The sequence below is a fragment of the Aotus nancymaae genome, unplaced genomic scaffold (genome assembly GCF_030222135.1).
Source record: "Aotus nancymaae isolate 86718 unplaced genomic scaffold, 86718_ANA_hifiasm-v0.15.2.pri h1tg000011l, whole genome shotgun sequence".
NCBI classification, from domain to species: domain Eukaryota; kingdom Metazoa; phylum Chordata; class Mammalia; order Primates; family Aotidae; genus Aotus; species Aotus nancymaae.
Window position 1 is genome coordinate 45,533,009 of NW_026988422.1, and position 24,398 is coordinate 45,557,406.

Consider the following 24,398-nt stretch of genomic DNA (forward strand, 5'->3'; position numbering starts at 1 on the left):
TGCATTATTCCAAATCAGATAGTCTTAATATAGTTTAAATACATGTTTTGAACCAAATGTTCTTTTTTAAAGCACACAAACATTTTTGAAATCATTCCTAATGTGGTTAATGAAGTATTGATGTTCCATTGGGAAACTAAAAGGCAGATTTTTCTTTTAAAAATCAGGGACTGTTGCAAAGCATCACACTTTAGTGATATACTGAGAGCCAATGGCATGTTTACACAAATAGTCCTATTATTCTTTCATATAAATTCTAAAAAGATGCTTTAGAATTTATAAATTATTACAAAATAACTTATTTTTAGAGAGTTTAAAATATAGTGTTTTTTAAAATTTTTTTTTTTTAACCCATTAGGAACACGCTAGTACTTTTAAGTTACCTTGATTTTTTTTTTTTTTTTTTTTTTAGTTGAAGTCTTGCTCTATTGCCCAGGCTGGAGTGCAGTCGCACTATCTTGGCTCACTGCAACTTCTGCCTCCTGGGTTCAAGCGATTCTCCTGCCTCAGCCTCCCAAGTAGCTGGGACTACAAGTATATGCCACCATGCCTGGCTAGTTTTTTGTATTGTTAGTAGAGACAGGGTTTCTCTGTGTTAGCCAGAATGGTCTCAATCTCCTGACCTCATGATCTGCCCGCCTTGGCCTCCCAAAGTGTTAGGATTACAGGCGTGAGCCATCACACCTAGCCTACCTTGATTTTTAAATTAATCTACAGATCCCCATTCAAAGGCGTTGGGTTTCTTTCAAAGGTCAGTGTAATTCAAGCATAGATTATGAAGGAATGAACATACCCAAAGGATTTTGCATGTCAATCTTTATTGCCACTTGCCACAACCATCACCACCTACACACACACTCTCTCTCTCTCTCTGTCTCTCTCTCTCACTCTCATAGCATCTTTTGAAAATATACTCTTGAATCCTTCCAGGGAGGGCAAATTCAGTTCTTATCTAAGTAAACCCAAATGGCCTGCATCAGCACCAGGACTGCTTATCTTTCCTAGTTTCATTAAATGAGTATGAGCCGGAATTCATCTTGTTCCTCAAGAGTCCAGCATTTCTAGCTAACAATGCCTAAATTTAAACTTACTCTCATTTCTTTTCTACTTGACAGTGTTCTTTCAATATACTAGCATTAAAATTTCCAGATTTGATTTTTCTCCTGTCTTACTTCCATCAGTTTTCAAGTGTATTAAGATTCTACCTCTTCATTTGTCTTTTGCCACCATTCTTTTCACTCATACTGCTGCTACTGGCTCGGCCCTCTATAATTCGAACTTATATATTGCTGCTAAATTAATTTTCTTTAAGTTACTGATTGTGCTTCCCAATTCAGAATTTTTTAAAGCCCCGGTTGAATATTTTAGGCAGGACTCCATGTGGACATCCACAGCCCTCCGTAGTACAGCCCTAACCTTCCCTTCTAGCTTGGCCTTATTACTCTTCTACATGTACTTTATATTGTGGACAAACTGTGCGTGCTATATGTTGCCTCTTATTTTTCCTACCTCTGTGCTTTTCATTCTCTTCCTTCTCCCTGGAATACCCTTCTAATCCATCTCTACTTACTGACATTCTAATGTCTTTTTTTCTAAGCAGGACTTCTAGATTCCCCCAACTAGAAGTTATCTTCTAAGCCCTCCTCCTTTAAAGCATATAAGTCTCAAGTACTGACTCTGCATTGTGTTTTTGTTGACCTTACTATATCTACTACATTTTTAACTTCTTCAGGAAAGGCAGTGTGTCTTACTCATCTTTGTATTGCCTGCAATATCTAGTCCAGGTTCTGAATAATGAATATTTTTGTATTTGTTTTGAAGCACCTTGACCAATGAAGATAAGAAGGATGAATACTGAAGATTGATAAGAAATATAAGAATATTGATAAGAAATATGAATGAATATGAATATTGAAATATGAAATACATTTCTTAATAAGAAATCAAGATACTATTTTCTTGTCGTTGTTTTTTTTTTTTTGATACACTCATGCTGGAGTACAGTGGCACACTCTCATTTCACTGCAACCTGTGCATCCCAGGTTCAGGCGATTTTGATGCCTGAGTCTTCCGAATACTGGGATTATTGGTGTGCACCACCACACCTGGCTAGTATTTATATTTTTAGTAGAGACAGGATTTTGCCACAATGGCCAGCCTGGTCTCAAACTTCTGGCCTCAAATGATCTTCCCAATCTTCCTATCTCAGCCTCCCAAAGTGCTGGGATTACAGGCATGAGCCACCACAGCCAGCAAGATTCTATTTCCTTAGTCACCTAAATATAATCTCATTTTTTAGTTACAGAAGGTTTGGAATAGGAGTGAATAGACTTTACTTAATTCTGACTTTGCTTTATTTCTGCAGCTTTTTTTTTTTTTTTTGAGATGAATTCTCACTCTGTCACCCAGGCTAGAGTGCAGTGGCACAGTCTCAGCTCACTGCAACCTCCACCTCCCAGGTTCAAGTGATTCCCCTGCCTCCATATCGTACGCAGCTGGAATTACAGGTGCCCGCTACCATGCCCAGCTAATTTTTGTATTTTTAGTAGAGACGGTGTTTCACCATGTTGACCAGGCTGGTTTTGAACTCCTGACCTCAAGCGATTCTCCTTCCTCAGCCTCCCAAAGTGCTGGGATTATAGGCCTGAGCCACTGTGCCCGGCTTATTTCTGTAGCTTTTGATAAGTCATTTGATCTGCTGTTGGTGTTGTTTTCTCGTAGTAACAAAGTAGAAATAATTTCCTGTCTGGTTTACTAGATAAATTAAGGTAGAAAAAATAAGACATATAAAAATGTTATTTCGTGTTAAAAAAGAAAGTTGCTGTTTTAAAGGTTCTATAAATACATAGAATGCTTATTAGAAATCGAGCTAACACATTCAGGAAATGATAGGAAGAGTTTACTGAAGTTCTTTGTTTAGGCATTCTTGTGTACCAATAAAATGACTCATACCATTTTTATATTTCTTTGTAGTTTGACTAAGCGTACTGGCTTGAACGATTAACTGTTATCCCAAATATGGATTATCTTTTAGCCAACTTAGGGAATCACTGCTACTGAGTAGTGTATGTCAGACCTCATGAGTGTGCTGGAGTGGGTAAAGGGGGAATGAATTACTGTGTTCATGCTGAGACTTTTAACTGAACAGGTATTCAGTTGATCTAGGTGCTGGGCACTTTGCTACTTATATTGTAACAAATTTGTATATATACTTGCTTTAAAACTTTATTTCATGCTTTCATTAGGCCCTGTGAAAAAGGGTAAAGAACAAAACACACAGCGAAGCTTTTTTCTCAGAATGAAGTGTACCTTAACTAGCCGAGGGAGAACTATGAACATAAAGTCTGCAACGTGGAAGGTAAGTGAAAATGATTTGTGATTGATGATACACTATATTTATACATAGACATTGTAGTATTAAGATAACTTTAGAATTGTGAGGGAAAGTTTACAGTTCCTTGGTGTTTATATATGTAACATTTACACTTTCAGCTGATTTGCATGTGATCTCCAAAATCCAGAACCATATAGTAATTTGCCAATTTGAGGCACAAACTTACATTATGTGAATTGTGGCACTGGTGTACCAGCCTTATCTAATCAGTTGGCTTTGCCAACCACCCAATATTTGAATCCTGATAGGGCTTAATTTTCTATTAATCATTGTTTTCTGTCTTTGTTCAGTGTTAAAACATAGTCATCAGAGCAAGAAATAACTATCAAACAGCCAGATGATGAGATGAATGAAAAGGCAGCCTAGACTTTATCCGAGGGCAATTTTTTTAAAGAGTAATCTATAGGGCCCGGGCAGGAAGTAGGTCATGGTTGGTATCATACGAAAAACATTTATCGATTTTCAAAAACAAAGTGAATTCACCAGCGACAATAAATTTTATCAAAGCTTACTGGCTGTATCAGACTCAACTGCTCATCTCTGCTTTTTTCCCCCAGCATTGTAAATATTTTTTTTTAAACTGTTTTGTTTTCTTCTTCATACACAGGTATTACACTGCACAGGCCATATTCATGTATATGATACCAACAGTAACCAACCTCAGTGTGGGTATAAGAAACCACCTATGACCTGTTTGGTGCTGATTTGTGAACCCATTCCTCACCCATCAAATATTGAAATTCCTTTAGATAGCAAGACTTTTCTCAGTCGACACAGCCTGGATATGAAATTTTCTTATTGTGATGAAAGGTAAATTAGATCTAAAATGTGAATTTGAAATTTTTAATTAGTCTACAGCATTATTGAATATTCACCGTAGTAAAGATTTAATGTTGGCCATGCGTGGTGGCTCACACCTGTAATCCCAGCACTTTGGGAGGCTGAGGGGGGTGAATCACTTGAAGTCAGGAGTTTGATACCAGCTTGGCCAATGTGGTGAAACCCTGTCTCTACTAAAAATACAAATATTAGCTGGGCATGGTGGCAGGCATTACTCAGGAGGCTGAGGCAGGAGAATCACTTGAACCTGGGAAGTAGAGGTTGCAGTGAACTGAGATCGCACCACCACACTCCAGCCTAGACAACAGACTAAGACTTCATTTCAAAAAAAAAAAAAAAATTCAGTTTTAAACTCTGCTTTCCACTAAATGGAACAGAATGATACATCCTAGAACTTACTAATATTAGATTAACTTTGTAAATTAATTCAGCCACATTTATTGAACACTTAACTCTGTACTATGAACGCTTACTTAAGTGCTATCCAGAAATTAAGATTAGTCTTTTTTTTTCCCCCCAATAGGAGCTCTGCTTAGAGAGAGAATTTCAAAGACATACAGTGTATATTTTGAACAAAGATAGATTACCTTAGGTTGGGGACTGGAAAGCCAAGTGTTTGTACATCTCTTCATCCTACATATCTTCCCTGAAAAGCTTCAACCTTGCCCATGGTTTCTATCGCCATTTCTCACATTTCTTTTTGTAACTAATTTTACTTAATGCCAACTTAATATTTGTATCTCGATATTCTTCTGTATTGTAAACTAAATATTTCTGTAATTGAATTGTACCACTACTGCCCCCAAACATCATCAAAAACTGCTTTTCTTCCTATAACACTTATATCGTAGTTAATACACCACCATGGACACATGACTCAAGCAAAACTTTGGAAGTCATCCTTAACTTTTCTTTTACCTTCATTTTCTACGTATAGTTGATCTATAAATCTCACAGATTTACTATCTACATATATTTCTTGATCCATTTCCTCCTTTCCATCCTTGCACTCCTGCCACTGAATTCATTAGCTCATTATTACCTTTGACTTGAGTTGTTGGCTTAGCTGCCTTTTTGCCAACAGATTTGTACCCTTGTAATCTTTATCCAAGTTGCCAGAAAGTGGGTGTCCTAATGTGAAAATCAGATCATGTCATTCTCTTGTTAAAAATGCCTCAAATGCTTCCCTTCATCTTTGCACACAAAAATATATTGTTTATAAAAATAATAGATGAGGGAAGTAAATTTTCATTTATCAAAAAAAGATGTGCATTTTAAAAGACTGAAAGACAAACAGACCTACACAATAAAATCTAAACTTAGCATGGCAAAAAAACATATTTATAGTCTGGCCCTTGCCAACTTTTCCTTATTAATCAAGAGGAAGGGTCACTACTTATTCTGTTGTGGTCCCTACCACTCTATAGCTAGAAAGCTCCCCATGCTGTTTTAATGTCTTAATGCAGGGGTCCCCAATCCCCAGTACTGGTCCACGGCCTGTTAGGACCCCAGCTGCATAGCAGGTGAGTGGTGATGAGCATTCCTGCCTGAGCTACGCCTCCTGTCAGATCGGAGGCAGCATTAGATTCTTACGGGAGTGGGAAACCACGGTGAACTGTATGCGAGGAATCTAGTTTGTGCACCCCTTGTGAAAACCTAACTCAACTAGTGCCTGATGATCTGAGGTGGAACAGTTTCATCCTGAAACCATCCCACCCCCATCCGTGGAACAATTGTCTTCCACGACCTGTCCCTGGTGCCAAAAAGTTTGGGGACCACTTTTTTAGTGCCTTTGCACTACTTTCTTTCCTATTCTATAATAAAGTTTTCTTCACTTACTAACACATACTTACCTTCCAAGAGCGTCTACTCCTTTGTAGAGCTTTCCTTCTTCCTTCCAGAAGAAACTGCACTATTCCTTGTACATACCTTTTGTAGCATTTACTCTACTATTGTAGTGCTTGTCTCTCTTTTTTTTTTTTTTTACTATAAGGCTATATAATATAGTAGCTGAAGGGGGCATAGGTCCTGTAGCCTGACTGCCAAACCTGGCTTTGCTGCCTATATCCAAATGATCTTGGACACATTAGTTCTTAGTTCTTGTCTGTGAGCATCAGTTTCTTCTTAATATTAACTTGAAGATGTTATGAGAAAACCAATTTTCAACACTTACCATAATATAAAGTAGACAAGAAACCCTCACCCCATTGGACAAGGAAATATGACAGAGCAATGTCTTTGGAATCACATAATGTTAGATTCACTCATGGCTTGCATCTCTGATACTTCTAATGTGGCCCTTGCCTTGGTACTTAACTATTGTAAAACTCACATTTCTTATCTATAAAATAAGAATCATGGCTGGGTGCAATGGCTCATGCCTGTAATCTCAGCACTGTGGGAGGCCAAGGCAGGCAGATCACCTGAGGTCCTGAGTTTGAGACCAGCCTGGCCAACATGGTAAAACCCCATCTCTGCTAAAAATACAAAAATTAGCAGGGTGTGGTGGTGCATGTCTGTCATCCCAGCTACTCAGGAGGCTGAGGCAGGAGAATTGCTTGAACCCAGGATGCAGAGGTTACAGTGAGCAGAGATCACGCCACTGCACTCTAGCCTGGGAGTTCATACCTTAGAAGGCTGTTGTAAGGATTAAAGGAGTCTGTTCAGTGCCTAGGGCACATAGTTAATGCTTCACTACTGGTGTCAACTTTAAGAAAATGAATATAGAAAAGCTAAGTACTGTTTTACGGTGTTTACTGCCAGTATTCATGTCAATGTATGATGGAACAGAGATGTCCATCCTATTTTGAGGAATTTTTTTTTATTTTTTGAAAACTTAAGGTAACAAAGTAGAGGTGGGGGCCAGGGAGAAAGGAAGGTAATGGAGCAAAAATGAGAAAGGGAGTAGCGTTCTCCTCTAGTTATAATAGAAAATTAGCAAAATGATCATGATGGGAGTTAACAGTAAAGATAGCCAGCTTATAGATCAAACAAGACAGTTTTTTTTGTTTTGTTTTTTGTTTTGAGACAGTCTGGCTCTGTCGCCCAGGCTGGAGTGCAGTGGCGCCATCTGGGCTCACTGCAACCTCCACCTCCCAGATTTAAGCAATTCTTCTGCCTCAGCCTCCCAAGTAGCTGCGACTACAGGTGTGCACCACCACACCTGGCTAATTTTTGTATTTTTAGTAGAGATGGGGTATTATCATATTGGCCAGGCTGGTCTTGAACTCCTGACCTCATGATCTACGCGCCTGAGCCTCCCAAAGTGCTGGTATTACAGGCCTGAGCCACTGAGCCCGGCTTAGATCAACCAAGACAGTTTTGAGTTTGACCAGCAGACTGTTATTTTCTGGTTTAGAGCTCTTTCCAGGAACTTCGTGCATCTGTAACTCCTGAGAACAAAGCTGTAGAAAAAATTTTGCTCAATTTTAAGAAAGTCTAACATATCAAGCTCCTAAAATCCAAAATATTCCACAAATAGCTGCTATTAACTGTACTGAGTAATAATTCATTTAAAATTATTTGAGCATCTACTGTGTTTATGGCATTAAAGTAGAAATGAAGATGAACAGTTCCTGCCTCAAAATAAATGAGTGGTATACTGCTTTAGATCACAGGTTTCCTAGTCCATTAAAAACATTTTTTGATCATATTTTCTGGACACCCCCACCCCTTTGGTACAGGATAGAACCTATTTAATTCTCTAAAGTTATATTAACTTCACCTTTCTTGCTTCAATATGTGTAAAACTGACCTTCAGGGAAAGCATATACAGTTTATTTTTGACTTCTGGGCATCTCTTAGTGATAGACATAACTCAAATTGAGAAGCACTGATTGACATCAGATTAAATCAGAGCTTCCTACGACAATATAAGCAAGACTCTCATTAATCTGATCCCCCTACCTACTTCTTCAGCATTATCTGATCTGTCTCCGCTAATCATATTATAGAATCTTTGTTACCTGCACCATGTTAAGCATTTTTAAAAATCTTTTGCTTATACTGTACCTTTTCTCTGAAAGTGGTTTTACCTTTCCTTTGTCTCTCTCGTCATAAGTCTTCTATAAGAGGCTGTTCCTCATTCTACCAATCCTTTGCATGGATGGGATTGATTTCTCTGATTCCTGGAACAGATTCTCATCACTGTATTTATCTTATTATTTCCTAAGTAGTACCAGTACATCTACTGCAAGATTAGCCACGTGTTCAGTTTTGTCTTAGCATTTTCATGCCTAGAATAATGCTAGGCACACATAGGCATATTAAGATTTGAATAGTGAAAAAGTGTTTAATTCCATGGGAATTTTATTTAAATAGAAAAATATAAGACCAATTAAAATTATTTTTTAAAGCACGATTTCAAGAAATATGACTGATTTTGTTTAAAAACAAGTTTTCCTTTATAATGCTGCCACCTGGTGTTGCTGTGTTTACAGATGTCCCTTTGTAAAGAATTGAGGGTTTGAGTTGAGTTGGTTTGGTTTTCGGCAAATCAACTTTTCATTTATGTATTTATTTTGCAATAAACTATGGAAGATCTTGCCTTTAAGTGTAAGAACACAAGCAGTATTACTTTTATACCTTTATAGAATATCTTGCCTATGTCCTTCCAGTAGTTAGGTGGGGTTTTTTGACATACAGCATGTTACATAAGGTTTGCTTGCACCTCAGTAAGAAAGTCCTCTGAAATCTAAAGGCTGAGAATCTAGACGTTTAAGTCATGTTTCCTCCTAGAAAGACTTCAGATGAGAGTATTTCTATTCAGAATGATACCAAGAAGATAGCTTTCTCTTTCTCATGTCATAGTTGCCATTTCACAACTGGTTACAGAGAATAAGATCTAATCTGTGTCCTAAATAAAGGTCTAGTCTCTGCCAGTGAGCTAGATAGAGTAACTAGATTGTCTTCCAGTCTATTTTCATTTGAAATATTGTTTTATATGAAATTATTCCCATAATTTCATGTGATGTCAAAAACTAAGTACAAGAGCATCTTCTAAAACCAACATAATTCCTTTGGTTCCCATTTAGTGTAGATACTCTTTGGTTGATGATATTAGAACTGTGTAGTGGCTATTGATCTCCCAAAGTGAGGCATTGCCTAGGGGCTTAACAGCTACTCCATAAAGAATTTGGCTTTATTAAAAAATAATGTTATAGATTTTATCTGTATTTTAAACTGTCAGTGACTACCTTTACAACTTTTACCATTTAATTTAGTAGTACTATCTGTTTATTAATACCCTGCCTTGTTACCAAAAGTATGTATAATGAGATGTGATAAAAATACGTAATAAGTTTGGGTGAAGAGGATAAAAGAGTTAAATAGCCAAATGAACCTAGAAGACTTAAAGAAATGTGTGGTGTTGCATTTAATAACTGTAGAGCTACTAAAGGTGAGGTGTAAATTTATTGTAAGCAAAGGCAGATGCTCTTTATTTTTGAAAATTCACTTGTCTGTAAGATGAATGCCTATCAGTTAACTTGGGAGAAGAAAAATTTTTATTAGTTAGTGTCTCCCTTTTTTTCTTAAATCTTGTATTTTTTACTAACAGAATTACCGAATTGATGGGATATGAGCCAGAAGAACTTTTAGGCCGCTCAATTTACGAATATTATCATGCTTTAGACTCTGATCATCTGACCAAAACTCATCATGATAGTAAGTACAATGGAAGAACTCAAGAGATACTCTGTTTAACTGTTGGAACCTCTGTACAGTTTGGCTACCCATCTAATTCTCTGGTTAAAATGTACCAGTCTTCCTAGACAAAGTGTGTTAACAGGCCTATTCAGTAGAGATCTTGACCATTTTATGTTTTGTATTTGTTGTAACAAATATCAGTAAAAATAGAATCATTTAATCACAGATGAAACTTCCTGGCATTTTAAATAAAAAGACTTTTGAAAAACCAAATATTATAGAGTATTGAATGGCATAATTTTCAGAATTCACATAAATACTCAGAACAGTGTTTGGTATATAAAAGGCACTTAGAAAATATTTGTACAATCAATGAATATGAAGGTGGTGGACATCATGCACATGTGGTAATAAGTATCATTTTAAAAAAATTTTAATAGGTACATAGGTATGTATATTTTTAGGTTACATGAAATATTTTGATACAGGCATGCAACGTGATTTATAAGGATAAACAGTACCTAACACCTCAAGCATTATCTTTTTTTTTTTTTTTTTTTTTGAGATGGAGTCTTGCTCTGTCACCAGGCTGGAGTGCAGTGGCGCAATCTCAGCTCACTGCAACCTCCACCTCCTGGGTTCAAGCGATTCTTCTGCCTGAGCCTCCCGAGTAGCTGGGACCACAGGCGTGTGCCACCATGCCTGGCTAATTTTTGTATTTTTTAGTAGAGACGGGGTTTCACCATAGCCAGGATGGTCTCGATCTCTTGACCTCGTGATCCGCCCGCCTCGTCCTCCCAAAGTGCTGGGATTACAGGCGTGAGCCACTGCGCCCAGCCTCAAGCATTATCTTATGTGACAAACAATCCAATTATACTCTTGGTTATTTTATTTATTTATTTTATTTCATTTTATTTTTTTCTTTTGAGATAGGATCTCACTCTGTCACCCAGGCTGGAGTGCAGTGGCGTGATCTCGGCTCACTGCAACTTCTGCCTCAGCCTCTCGAGTAGCTGGGATTACAGGCATATGCCACCACGCCTGGCTAATTTCTGTATTTTTTTTTTTTTGAGACGGAGTTTCGTTCTTGTTACCCAGGCTAGAGTGCAATGGCGTGATCTCGGCTCACTGCAACCTCCGCCTCCTGGGTTCAAGCAATTCTCCTGCCTCAGCCTTCCGAGTAGCTGGGACTACAGGCGTGCGCCACCATGCCCAGCTAATTTTTGTATTTTTTAGTAGAGACGGGGTTTCACCTTGTTGACCAGGATGGTCTCGATCTCTTGACCTCGTGACCTCGTGATCCACCCGCCTCTGCCTCCCAAAATGCTGGGATTATAGGCGTGAGCCACCGCGCCCAGCCAATTTCTGTATTTTTAGTAGAGACGTGGTTTCACCATGTTGGCCAGGATGGTTTCAAACTCCTGACCTCAAGTGATCCACCCACCTCAGCCTCCCAAAGTGCTGGGATTATAGATGTGAGCCACTGTACCCGCCCATAAAAATGAGTCCTTCATAATCTAAGCTTGAATTACACTTACCTTTGAAGGAAACCCAAGACCTTTGAATGGGGACCTGTAGATTAATTTAAACATCAAGGTAGGCTGGGTGCAGTGGCTTATGCCTGTAATCCCAGCACTTTGGGAGGCTGAGGCAGGCGGATCATGAGGTCAGGAGATTGAGACCATCCTGGCTAACACAGGGCAACCCCGTTGCTACTAAAAATACAAAAAATTAGCCGGGCATAGTGGCACATATCTGTAATCTCAGCTACTCAGGAGGCTGAGGCAGGAGAACCACTTGCACCCAGGAAATAGAGGTTGCAGTGAGCCGAGATAGCACCACTGCACTCCAGCCTGGGCGACAAGAGCAAAAAAATTCCATCTCAAAAAAAAAAAAGCATCTTTGATTGTCTGGAAACTGTAATCAGAATTTCAAGTTACAGCATCACCATTTCTTGAAAAAGGTTATTGATTATTCTCTAATCTGACATTTTCAACCTAAGTCATTCAAGGAATTTCAGTCACTGAAGATTGTGTATTCATGAACTCTTCACTTAGCTCATTGGCAGCAAAGGAGTTTTATTTAGAGGATTTGAAAAGGAAATGGGTATATTTTCAGCTATTCTGTGACACACTGTCTCAATTTCAGCAGTTACAACTGATTCCACTAAATACACATCTGTTTTCTAAAACAATGATCAACATTCAGTATCTTTTCATTTAATTGAAAAGTCAAAGGGACAATATTTTCTCTGCATGATTCTTTTTTATTTTCCCCCTAGTGTTTACTAAAGGACAAGTCACCACAGGACAGTACAGGATGCTTGCCAAAAGAGGTGGATATGTCTGGGTTGAAACTCAAGCAACTGTCATATATAACACCAAGAACTCTCAACCACAGTGCATTGTGTGTGTAAATTATGTTGTGAGGTAAGTTTGAGAAATAAACATTTTTGGGAAACAAATAGTAATTCTTTTTGGATACTCTGTTCATTTATAGGAAGATAAGATTATAAATATTAACTAAATTTTATTTTACTTTCACATTTTTACCAAATATTATTTTGTGTACTCTGACCTAGGTCACCCAGGCTAGAGTGCAGTGGTGCAATCTTGGTTCACTGCAGCCTTCACCTCCCAGGCTCAAGCCATTCTTGTGCCCCATAGAGACGAGTTTTGCTATGGTGGCCAAGCTGGTCTTGAACTCCCAGGCTCAAGTGATTCACCCACCTCAGCCTCTCAAAGTGCTGGGATTACAGGCATGAGCCACCATGCCAAGCCTGGACATCTGAAATTCTTAACTGAAATTAGTGAAAATAATCTTGTACTGGGAATTTTTTTTTTTAATTTCAGCTTTTATTTTTTATTCAGGGGATACATGCATAGGTTACGTGGGTATATCATGTGATACTGAGGTTTGTAGTACAATTGATCCTGTCACCCAGGTAGTGAGCATAATACCCAACAGCTGTTCAACCACCCTTGCCCCTCTCCCTTGGGAGTCCTCAGTGTCTATTGATGCCATCTTTATGTCTACAGGTAACCCAATGTTTAGCTCCTACTTATAAGTGAGAACATGCAGCATTTGGTTTTCTCTTCCTCCATTAGTTCACTTAGGATAATGTCTCCATTTGCATCCATGTTGCTGCAAAGGACATGATTTCATTCTTTTTTTATGACTGCATACTGTGAATTTTATTGGGTCTTCATTTCATATTAGCATTTTAAAACCCTAAATGTGACAAATTGTGCATGAGAGATCACGCATCTCAAGAAATCTTAAAATGTTCCTGTCCATAAAGCAGAATTTCTTAAGAGACCATTTCACAGTTCCCCTTCCCGTCATTGTGTCAAGTGCTCATTTATGAATTACTAATTTCTCTTGTTTTGACAGTGGTATTATTCAGCACGACTTGATTTTCTCCCTTCAACAAACAGAATGTGTCCTTAAACCGGTTGAATCTTCAGATATGAAAATGACTCAGCTATTCACCAAAGTTGAATCAGAAGATACAAGTAGCCTCTTTGATAAACTTAAGAAGGAACCTGATGCTTTAACTTTGCTGGCCCCAGCTGCTGGAGACACAATCATATCTTTAGATTTTGGCAGCAATGGTGAGTAATTATTTTGTTAATTCCCTAACTTTTGCTGCATGCCTCATTTCGACTAAATGTTACTTTGATGTTTTTTGTTGGTAATCATTTGGACATTACAGGCTAATATGTTGGTTTGCTTAAATATTTTGCCCCGGTAATTTCTTATCATTCTTGCTTTTTTAATATTGTTGGAAATTGTGTTTTAAAGTGTCCTTAAGGCATTTATTCTTCCCACATAAACTTTTCCTGGCTACTCTGCTATTTCTGTATCCTGCTGTCAGATTTTCTCTAGTTTAGCGGAGTTATATGGAAGTAGGCATTGTTGCATTAAAGGATAAATAAAGAGTCATACCATAACATCAAACATTGAAGATTAAAACTGCAATTTTAAAGTAGAGAACATTTTAATATATAAAATTGTTAGTATTGCCTTTTGTCTTTTATGCCATATAGATTAAGAGGAGGTATCAGTAGTGGATTGGAAAGATAATCCAGAATTATGATTATATGATAATATTTGTAAACTTTCTGATGAAGGAAAATTTGGTAACATTTTGTTGTTTGATGAATTGTATACATTTTTTGTATGTTAAAATCCTTGTGGCCGGGTGTGGTGCCTCACACCTGTAATCCCAGTACTTTAGGAGGCCAAGACGGGTAGATCACTTAAGGATAGGAGTTTGAGACCAGCCTGGCCACCATGGTGAAAACCTGTCTCTACTAAAAATACAAAAATTAGCTGGGCATGGTGGTCCGTGCCTGTAATCTCAGCTACTCAGGAGGTTGAGGCAGGAGAATTGCTTGAACCCAGGAGGCAGAGGTTCAGTGAGCCAAGATTGTGTCACTGTACTCCATCCTGGGCAACAGAGCAAGACTCTGTCTTGAGTAAAAAAAAAAAAATTTGTATACTTTAGATTGACTCGTTTTTTTTCCCTGCAGACACAGAAACTGATGACCAGCAACTTGAGGAAGTACCATTGTATAATGATGTAATGCTCCCTTCATCCAATGAAAAATTACAGAATATAAATTTGTCAATGTCTCCATTACCCACCTCTGAAACTCCAAAGCCACTTCGAAGTAGTGCTGACCCTGCACTCAATCAAGAAGTTGCATTAAAATTAGAACCAAATCCAGAGTCACTGGAACTTTCTTTTACCATGCCCCAGATTCAGGATCAGCCACCCAGTCCTTCTGATGGAAGCACTAGACAAAGTTCACCTGAGGTAGGTGTCATGATATAATCAGAAAGGGACAACTTTCAGATTTTAACATTCAAGATTGTATATAATTATAAGTTTGATTGAAACACTAATTGAAGCACAAATTACATTTGTGTGTGTGTGTTTGAATTTTAGCACTTTAAAATTATTGCAAGAGCTATTGCTTAACTTGAATTTGGACATTTTAGGCTAGTACTAAGTGTGCTCAAGGTAGCCACAGCCTATACCTGTTACCTTTTTGATTTTTTTTTGTTGTTTTGTTTTATTGTGGGTTTTTTTTTTTTTTGAGACAGAGTCTCACTGTCACCCAGGCTGGAGTGCAGTGGTGCAATCACAGCCCACTGCAGCCTCAGCCTCCCAGGCTTAAGTGATTTTCCCACCTCAGCCTCTTGAGTAGCTGAGACTACAGGCCCACACCACCGTGCCTGATTTTTTAACCTTTTTTTTTTTTTTTTTTTTTTTTTCTGTAGAGTTGGGGTTCTCACTATGTTGCCCAGGCTGGTTGTAAACTCCTGAGCTCAAGCGATCCTCCAACCCTGGCCTCCCAAAGTACTAGGATTACAGGTGTGAGCTACCATGCCTGGCCCATTACACCTTTAAGTTGGAGAACTGTCTGGTAACAATAGGCTTCACAGGGTTTACATGGGAAAGGACCTTATAAATTCTTTGCTCAATTTAGTCCAGTTTCCAGTACTATTTTGAAATTTTGTTTAAGTATTAACATGAAAATAACAAGTCTTACATAAAATAAATTATAGTAACTGATCTTTTTTATTCTGGATCTGTCTTGATATGAATTGTCCTATAAACACAACAAAAATAATCTTTAAAGGCTGGACTGACCAAGACTAGAGATGTCACACAGGGCTCTATTTCTAAATCTAGAATGATTCCATTTCAGGACTTCCTACATTTAAAAATATGCTCAGGAGTAGGGTAACTTAGATCTGAACACGATAACTTGATAAATGAGGCATAAATAAGCTTTAATAAGTGGTAAATAATTCTACATTAAATATTTGTTGAATAAAACTGGCAAGCTAAGAGTAGGAGATTTGACATCTCATAGCCTTCTAGTAAAGGAGTATATCCTATGCCCTGCTTGCTTAATTTACCTAGCACAAAAAAAATGTTTGATTCATTTTCATTTTTGTCTAACAAAAGTAAATCTAACAAAAATAATAGAATGATGAAAGCAAAATTCCTTGTTTAGAATACACAGCTCTAGTTTTTTGTTAAAATTCTTGACCAGAACTCTTAAAATAGTAATAATGTACATTCATTCAGGTATATGCAGGTAAAAGCACTTAAGTCTCTACTCCTACCCTCAACAGTAGCTGTGAGATTTTTAGGTAGCTCAATCGCCATAGGAGTGTGCCTTCTCATTTCAAAGGTAAATTCTAGTGAATGTAGCATCTAGTTAATTGGTCAGTTAGGTACCATTGTGGGATGTAAATTACCAAATAGGTTTTATTCTTTAGAATAAGATGTTTCTTTTAATTTTAGAAATGATGTTATATTACATAGTCAGAAATATGTACATTGGCAAAATTGTTACCAGTATAAGCTTCAAAATGTCACTTTTTTCACTAGTTAAAATTTTTTTCTTTTTTTCGAGATGGAGTCTCACTCAGTTGCCCAGGCTGGAGTGCAGTGGTGTGATCTCGGCTCACTGCAACCTCGGCCCCCTGGGTTCAAGCTTCAGCCTCCTGAGTAGCTGGGACTACAGGCGCATGCCACCATACCCAGCTAATTTTTGTATTTTTAATAGAGACAGGGTTTCACCATTTTGGCCAGGATGGTCTTGATCTCCTCACCTCATGATCCACCTGCCTTGGCCTCCCAGTGCTGGGATTACAGGCATGGACCACCATGCCAGCCTAGTTAGATAAAATTTGATAAACACGATGGACTTGGTTGTGTGTTTTTTGTTTTTTTCTGATATCTAGTTTGAAAATTCTGACAACTAGCAAAGTATATGGCGGCTTCTTCGGGAAAAACTAAACATATTTAATTCTTTTTACAGCCTAACAGTCCCAGTGAATATTGTTTTTATGTGGATAGTGATATGGTCAATGAATTCAAGTTGGAATTGGTAGAAAAACTTTTTGCTGAAGACACAGAAGCAAAGAACCCATTTTCTACTCAGGTATATGAACTTATTTGTTTTATATTAAATTTCATTAATTTTTATTCTGAAGTGTCTTTTAACTTGTTTTTTATTTATAAGGTATGGCCATTGTAAAAACTCATGTATTTGCTGTTTTAAAGGACACCGATTTAGACTTGGAGATGTTAGCTCCCTATATCCCAATGGATGATGACTTTCAGTTACGTTCCTTCGATCAGTTGTCACCGTTAGAAAGCAGTTCTGCAAGCCCTGAAAGTGCAAGCCCTCAAAGCACAGTTACAGTATTCCAGCAGACTCAGATACAAGAACTTACTGCTAATGCCACCACTACCACTGCCACCACTGATGAATTAAAAACAGTGACAAAAGACCGTATGGAAGACATTAAAATATTGATTGCATCTCCATCTCCTACCCATATACATAAAGAAACTACTAGTGCCACATCATCACCATATAGAGATACTCAAAGTCGGACAGCCTCACCAAACAGAGCAGGAAAAGGAGTCATCGAACAGACAGAAAAGTCTCATCCAAGAAGCCCTAACGTGTTATCTGTCGCTTTGAGTCAAAGGTATTTATGTGTAACATTCAAGTTATAACTCTTTTATTATTTTTGAGAAAATGTATGTGATAGTACATAATTTCTAAACGTATAGCAAACCTTCTGATGTATATGCTCTAAGACAAATTCTTAAGCACTCAAAGAACTTTCTAAATTAACCTCATGTAATTTTTTCTAAAATAATTATAAATTCTAAAATTACCAATCTAAATGTAAGAGAGTCTTCTGACACCTTTAAAATAAAATCCAGCTCAGGAAGTTCTGTAATCAGATATACTTCTTGCAGTTGTTTAAATCAGACTAGTTAACTACCCTCGCTACTTAGATGTTTCCATTTCTTTTTTTTATTTTTTTTTATTAGAGACGGGTTTTCGCCATGTTGGGCAGGCTGGTCTGGAACTCCTGACCTCAGGTGATCCGCCTGCCTCAGCCTCCCAAAGTGCTGGGGTTACAGGCGTGAGCCACTGCGCCTGGCAGATGCTTCCATTTCTTAGAGCTCTTTCTTTAAGCTTATCTGAAGAAAAGCCCTTCCAATTTAAGGGTTATTTCCAATTGCACATTCCAAATTGAGCATTCCATCTTTAGCATTCAATATAGATATTTACAAGCCCCTCTTTCAAAATTTTATTAGAGTTACTTATATTAAAGTTACTTTTATTTTTCATTACATATTTGTAGAACATTAGCTATATATATATATATATATATATATATATATATATATATATATATTGCAGGCTATATAGGTTTTTGAACTCTACACCAGGAATCTAAACATGACTTATGACATTACTTCTATGGAGCTAGTTCAGACAAACATATGGACACGACCCAATTTTTAAGTTATACTTCCTGTATATAATTGGCAAGGGGATTTCACATATTTTAAGTTTGAGGCTATAGCTAGAAGAAATAAGTTTTAGCTTATAAGTGTGTGGAAGAGGGAAATGATTGCTACTCTACTATGTCTAGACTGAGCCAGATATCAATATCAATAGGAAAGAACCACTGTTATAGCCAGAGCACATAGATTTTCTTTTCCCTGCCCAACATTCTCACCTTGACCTAGAGTGCTGGGAGAGGTCTTTTCCCTAAGCCAGGAAAAGATCTCGGGACTTTAGATGAACTCAGAAGTACTACTTTACATTCTTTCATAAGTTACTGTGTCACTAACTCAGTTTTTACTTTGAGCTCCACTAGGGAAATTATAGTGTCCTGGGCATTTCAGTGATACTAATACTTAGCTCATGACCTAACATGTAGTACTTCCTCAATAAATGGTTGTTGGGGCAGGGCATGGTGGCTCAATCTTGTAATCTCAACACTTTGGTAGGCTGAAGCATGTGGATCACCTGAGGCCAGGAGTTCGAGACCAGCCTGGCCAACATGGTGACACCCTGTCTCTACTAAAAATACAAAAATTAGCTGGGTGTGGTGGCAGGTGCCTGTAATCCCAGGTACTTGGGAGGCTGAAGCAAAAGAATTGCTTCACCCAGAGAGGTGGAGGTTGCAGTGAGCTGAGATCATGCCATTGCAATCCAACCTGAGCAACATGAGCAAAACTCCTGTTTCAAAAAAAAAAAAAATAGTTGTTGGACTGACAGATGCATGAATACAGTAATATAAATGACAGTCACTTATCATTTACAGTTTACTGTTAGCTTACAGAGGATGGGTATCTAGTTTTCTGAACATCTGACACATCAGGTCACTTTAGCAATTCTTTTTAAACATTAATTCCAATGTGGCATGCACTGAAAACTTTCATGAAAGGAACCTCAAAAATATATGGAAGTGTTTTTTCCTACCTCGTAGGTAATTATTTATAAAATCAAAGTGCTGTACCAAACCAGGAGACTTAAAGCTTTAGGATTAAAGATAAACCATTAAAAGCATAACTACTAAGTACTACTAATATTACAATGAAGTTTTCATAATAGACTGAGTTACATTTCATAAAGACAATATATGTTTATAAGAATTTTTAAACCTGCCTGTCTCTATAATAGAAGGTTTATAGAATTTTTAAAAAACTTAAGAAAACTGCAAAATAAAAGAGCAGTTAGATCACTTACCTATTTGGCACTTTTAACTATCTGGAATAGCAAGGAGTCTTTATGATTATGCATTTGATTGTGGGGGGTCTTGAAAAGTCAAAATAGTATAACAAAGCTGATGTACTTGACTCATTAGAACAGTTCTTCACTATTTAATATTAATGATAGATATACATAGTTCATGTTTGATAACCAGATTAATATGGAGGGCAAAATAGCAGAGTGGGAAGAGCAGGGGAGAGGAGGTGCAGATATGGAGACTTAGAGCGTACTTCCATATCTGCAACTAGTGAGCAGTAGGACTTTGGGAAAGTTACCCAACAGGCCATGGGGTTCTTATTTATAAAAAGGGTATGATATGCCTGTCTTACCTATCTTGGGAACCTGAGTAAGGTTAAAATGAACTAATGAACTTGAAATGTTTCATAAACTGAAAACACTATACAGATGTGAAATTGATCTTGTATTTCAATAGTCCCAACAATGTCACTACATTGTTATATTAGGTGGAATAAAAGGACAATATTTAACTGTTTTGACTCTACAATGTCAATTTAATTGTGTTTGGCTCTGTTTTATAAAATAGGGATATGCATAGTGTAGAAAATGTTCTGCTAAGTATTAAGCTTTGAATGCCAGGCACTCACGCCTGTAATCCCAACACTTTGGGAGGTTGAGGTGGATGGATCAGTTGAGTTCAGGAGTTTGAGACAAGCCTGGGCAACATGGTGAAACCTATCTCTACAAAAATATATGTATAAATTAGCCATAATCCCAGCTACTCAAGAGGCTGAGGTGGGAGGATCACTTGATCCCGGAGTCAGAGCTTGGTTGTAGTAAGCAGAGATCATGTCTCTGCACTCCAGCCTGGCTGACACAGTGAGACCCTGTCTCACCAAAAAAAGAAAAAAAATAAAGCTTTGACTTCAGAGTTTCGCTTTTGTTGCCCAGGCTGAAGTGCAATGATGCAATCTTGGCTCACCACAACCTCCGCCTCCTGAGTTCAAGCAGTTCTTCTGCCTCAGCCTCCCGAGTAGCTGGGATTATAGGCATGCACCACCATGCCCAGCTAATTTTTGTATTTTTAGTAGAGATGGGGTTTCTCCATGTTGGTCAGGCTGGTCTCAAACTCCTAGCCTCAGGTGATCCACCATCTTCGGCTTCCCAAAGTGCTAGGATTACAGGCATGAGCCACTGGCTCGGCCCAGCTTTGACTTAAGGTGATTAAGTTATCAGGAAAGTTCTCGTTCTCGTACGTATATTACATTCCTTAATGCTGGAAAACTAAGGAATTAGGTATTTAAAAGAGCCCACTGGGTATTTTTTTAAAAAAAATAAAACAGCTATATTTTTATTTAGATTTTTTTTTCTTTTCAGAGCTACAGTTCCTGAGGAAGAACTAAATCCAAAGATACTAGCTTTGCAGAATGCTCAGAGAAAGCGAAAAATTGAACATGATGGTTCACTTTTTCAAGCAGTAGGAATTGTAAGTATGAGGGTAGTAGGTTTTGCTTTTCTAGCTAATGTGCTATTTCCGTGTGTGTGTGTGTGTGTGTGTGTGTGTGTGTGTGTGATTCCTTTTTTCTTCCAAATAGTAAAGTTACATTTTCAGAAGTTATACATTGGGTTTTTTTTTTTACTCTGTATATACTATTCTATAAACATACAATGTTTAATGGATACATTCCTGGTATATAAATTCCAAACAATTCCATTCCAATGTATTTTGAGTTAAAAAGTGAAGTTCTCCCCTTAACACCCTGAATATCACCACCAATCTCATTCTCTTCCCTTTAAGTTACTTTGCCTTGTTAAAAGAACTGCTATTGGCTGGGCACAGTGGCTCACGCCTGTAATCCCAGCACTTTGGGAGGCCAAGGTGCATGGATCACTTGAGGTCAGGAGTTCTATACCAGCCTGGCCAACTTGGTGAAACCCCGTCTCTACTAAAAATACAAAAATTAGCTGGGAATGGTGGTGCATGCCTATCATCCCAGCCACTTTGGAGGCTGAGGCAGGAGAATCGTTTGACCAAGGATGTGGAGGTTGCATTGAGCCGAGATCAGGCCATTGCACTCCAGCCTGGGTGAGAGACTGAGAGTCCATCTCAAATAAAATAACTGCTTTGTTTTGGGGTAAGTCAATGGTGGTGTAATTCATTCTGATATTTTCAAACCAGATTAACTGGGAAGTATTTATAGACAGATTGGTCACAATGGATGGAAAATAACTTTATAATATTAAGAGAAAGAATTTAAAATAATTTAGAGTAGTATTTAAGAAACTGCCTATAATGTTATTAAATTTACACCGATTTCAAAGTTATTGGTTGTAAAAAAAGTTCAACAAACTAAACTTGAAATAACTTTGCTGTTTATAGGGAACATTATTACAGCAGCCAGATGATCATGCAACTACTACATCACTTTCTTGGAAACGTGTAAAAGGATGCAAATCTAGTGAACAGAATGGAATGGAGCAAAAGACAATTATTTTAATACCCTCTGGTTAGTTTATTCTTTCTGACCTTGAACATCACGAAGACAAAATACATGAAACATTTTTATTTAGGAGCTTTAATCTAAGTGAGGGTGACTTTGGTTCCTTAGCAAGATTAAAAAGTAACGTTGCGGCCAGGCATGGTGGCTCAAGTCTGTAATCCCAGCACTTTGGGAGGCCTAGGCGGGCGGATCACAAGGTCAGGAGTTCAAGACCAGCCTGGCCAAGATGGTGAAACCCCATCTCTACTAAAAATACAAAAAAGCTGGGCGTGACGGCGGGTGCCTGTAATCCCAGCTACTTGGGAGGCTGAGGCAGGAGAATCACTTGAACCTGGGAGGCAAAGGTTGCAGTGAGCCGAGATCATGTCACTGCACTCCACGTGGGGCAACAAAAGCGAGACTCTGTCTCAAAAGAAAAAGAAAAAAGTAAAGTTGGCCTTAATACAGGGATAAACATTTCAAGGTGGAACTTTCCATTTTTAGTAATTTTCTTTGAGTTGTCTATGTTTATGTGCTGTCAATATTGAAAGAAGCTGAAGAAATTGGTGAATTTTTATAACTACCCCTTTTTTTTTTTTTTGAGACAGGGTCTCGCTTTGTTGCCTAGGCCTGGAGTGCAGTGGCGTGATCACAGCTCACTGCAGTCTCAAACTCCTATGCTCAAGCAATCATCCTGCCTCAGCCTCCTGAGTAGCTTACACTACAGGCATGCCTCAGGCTGCTTTTTGTAGAGATGGAGTCTCAATATGTTGCCCAGGATAGTTTCAAACTCCTGGCCTCAAGTGATTCTCCTGCCTTGGCCTATGAGCCCTGATGCCCACATAATTATGCCTTTTTCCAAATTGTTACTTCTTTGTGCCTTTATTGTATCCAGTAAATACTTCTGACATAGCACTAGTATCACTTGATTGTACTTACTTTTTTACATAGTTGTGGTTTTTCCAGGTAGACTAAAAACCCTTCCAGAAGTTTATTTTCTATGATACCTAACACATTGTGGGTGTTTAATAAATATTCATTGACTAGATGAATGTATACTTAGGTATCTCTTTGTTTTTCAGATTTAGCATGTAGACTGCTGGGGCAATCAATGGATGAAAGTGGATTACCACAGCTGACCAGTTACGATTGTGAAGTTAATGCTCCTATACAAGGCAGCAGAAACCTACTGCAGGGTGAAGAATTACTCAGAGCTTTGGATCAAGTTAACTGAGCTTTTACATAATTTCATTCCTTTTTTTGGACACTGGTGGCTCATTACCTAAAACAGTCTATTTATATTTTCTACATCTAATTTTAGAAGCCTGGCTACAATACTGCACAAACTTGGTTAGTTCAATTTTGATTCCCTTTCTACTTAATTTCCATTAATGCTCTTTTTTAGTATGTTCTTTAATGCTGGATCACAGACAGCTCATTTTCTCAGTTTTTTGGTATTTAAACCATTGCATTGCAGTAGCATCATTTTTAAAAATGCACCTTTTTATTTATTTATTTTTGGCTAGGGAGTTTATCCCTTTTTCGAATTATTTTTAATAAGATGCCAATATAATTTTTGTAAGAAGGCAGTAACCTTTCATCATGATCATAGGCAGTGAAAAAATTTTTACATCTTTTTTTTCACGTTTTACATAAACAGTAATGCTTTGCCAGCAGTACGTGGTAGCCACAATTGCACAATATATTTTCTTAAAAAATACCAGCAGTTACTCATGGAATATATTCTGTGTTTATAAAACTAGTTTTTAAGAAGAAATTTTTTTTGGCCTATGAAATTGTTAAACCTGGAACATGACCTTGTTAATCATATAATAATGATTCTTAAATGCTGTATGGTTTATTATTTAAATGGGTGAAGCCATTTACATGATATAGAAAGATATGCATATATCTAGAAGGTATGTGGCATTTATTTGGGTAAAATTCTCAATTCAGAGAAATCATCTGATGTTTCTATAGTCACTTTGCCAGCTCAAAAGAAAACAATACCCTATGTAGTTGTGGAAGTTTACGCTAATATTGTGTAACTGATATTAAACCTAAATGTTCTGCCTACCCTGTTGGTATAAAGATATTTTGAGCAGATTGTAAACAAGAAAAAAAAATCATGCATTCTTAGCAAAATTGCCTAGTATGTTAATTTGCTCAAAATACAATGTTTGATTTTATGCACTTTGTCGCTATTAAATCCTTCTTTTTTCATGTAGATTTCAATAATTGAGTAATTTTAGAAGCATTATTTTAGGAATATATAGTTGTCACCGTAAATATCTTGTTTTTTCTATGTACATTGTACAAATTTTTCATTCCTTTTGCTCTTTGTGGTTGGATCTAACACTAACTGTATTGTTTTGTTACATCAAATAAACATCTTCTGTGGACCAGGCCCCTTTGATCAGCTTTTATGTTCCAGTATTAAGAATATTTGCTTCAAGACCTCCAACT

At 37.6% G+C, this 24,398-nt stretch overlaps 1 protein-coding gene and 1 long non-coding RNA gene across 5 annotated transcripts in view; one reads left to right on the forward strand and one right to left on the reverse strand.

The window, feature by feature from the left end:
- The window catches only part of HIF1A (hypoxia inducible factor 1 subunit alpha), a 65,017-nt gene extending 40,678 nt beyond the window's left edge, over positions 1-24,339 (forward strand). For all 4 annotated transcript variants that reach the window (XM_012439652.2, XM_012439653.2, XM_021675064.2 and 1 more), the window contains exons 5-15: positions 3,246-3,358; positions 4,002-4,204; positions 9,792-9,898; positions 12,162-12,309; positions 13,274-13,494; positions 14,416-14,702; positions 16,726-16,848; positions 16,971-17,404; positions 20,830-20,938; positions 21,833-21,959; positions 23,015-24,339. In XM_012439652.2, coding sequence (XP_012295075.2) covers positions 3,246-3,358; positions 4,002-4,204; positions 9,792-9,898; positions 12,162-12,309; positions 13,274-13,494; positions 14,416-14,702; positions 16,726-16,848; positions 16,971-17,404; positions 20,830-20,938; positions 21,833-21,959; positions 23,015-23,166 — 2,024 coding nt within the window. In that variant the 3' untranslated portion in view covers positions 23,167-24,339. The remainder of the gene's footprint in view (positions 1-3,245; positions 3,359-4,001; positions 4,205-9,791; positions 9,899-12,161; positions 12,310-13,273; positions 13,495-14,415; positions 14,703-16,725; positions 16,849-16,970; positions 17,405-20,829; positions 20,939-21,832; positions 21,960-23,014) is intronic.
- The window catches only part of LOC135274247 (uncharacterized), a 37,381-nt gene that overhangs the window by 10,251 nt on the left and 2,732 nt on the right, over positions 1-24,398 (reverse strand). The gene's annotated exons all lie outside the window — the stretch shown is intronic.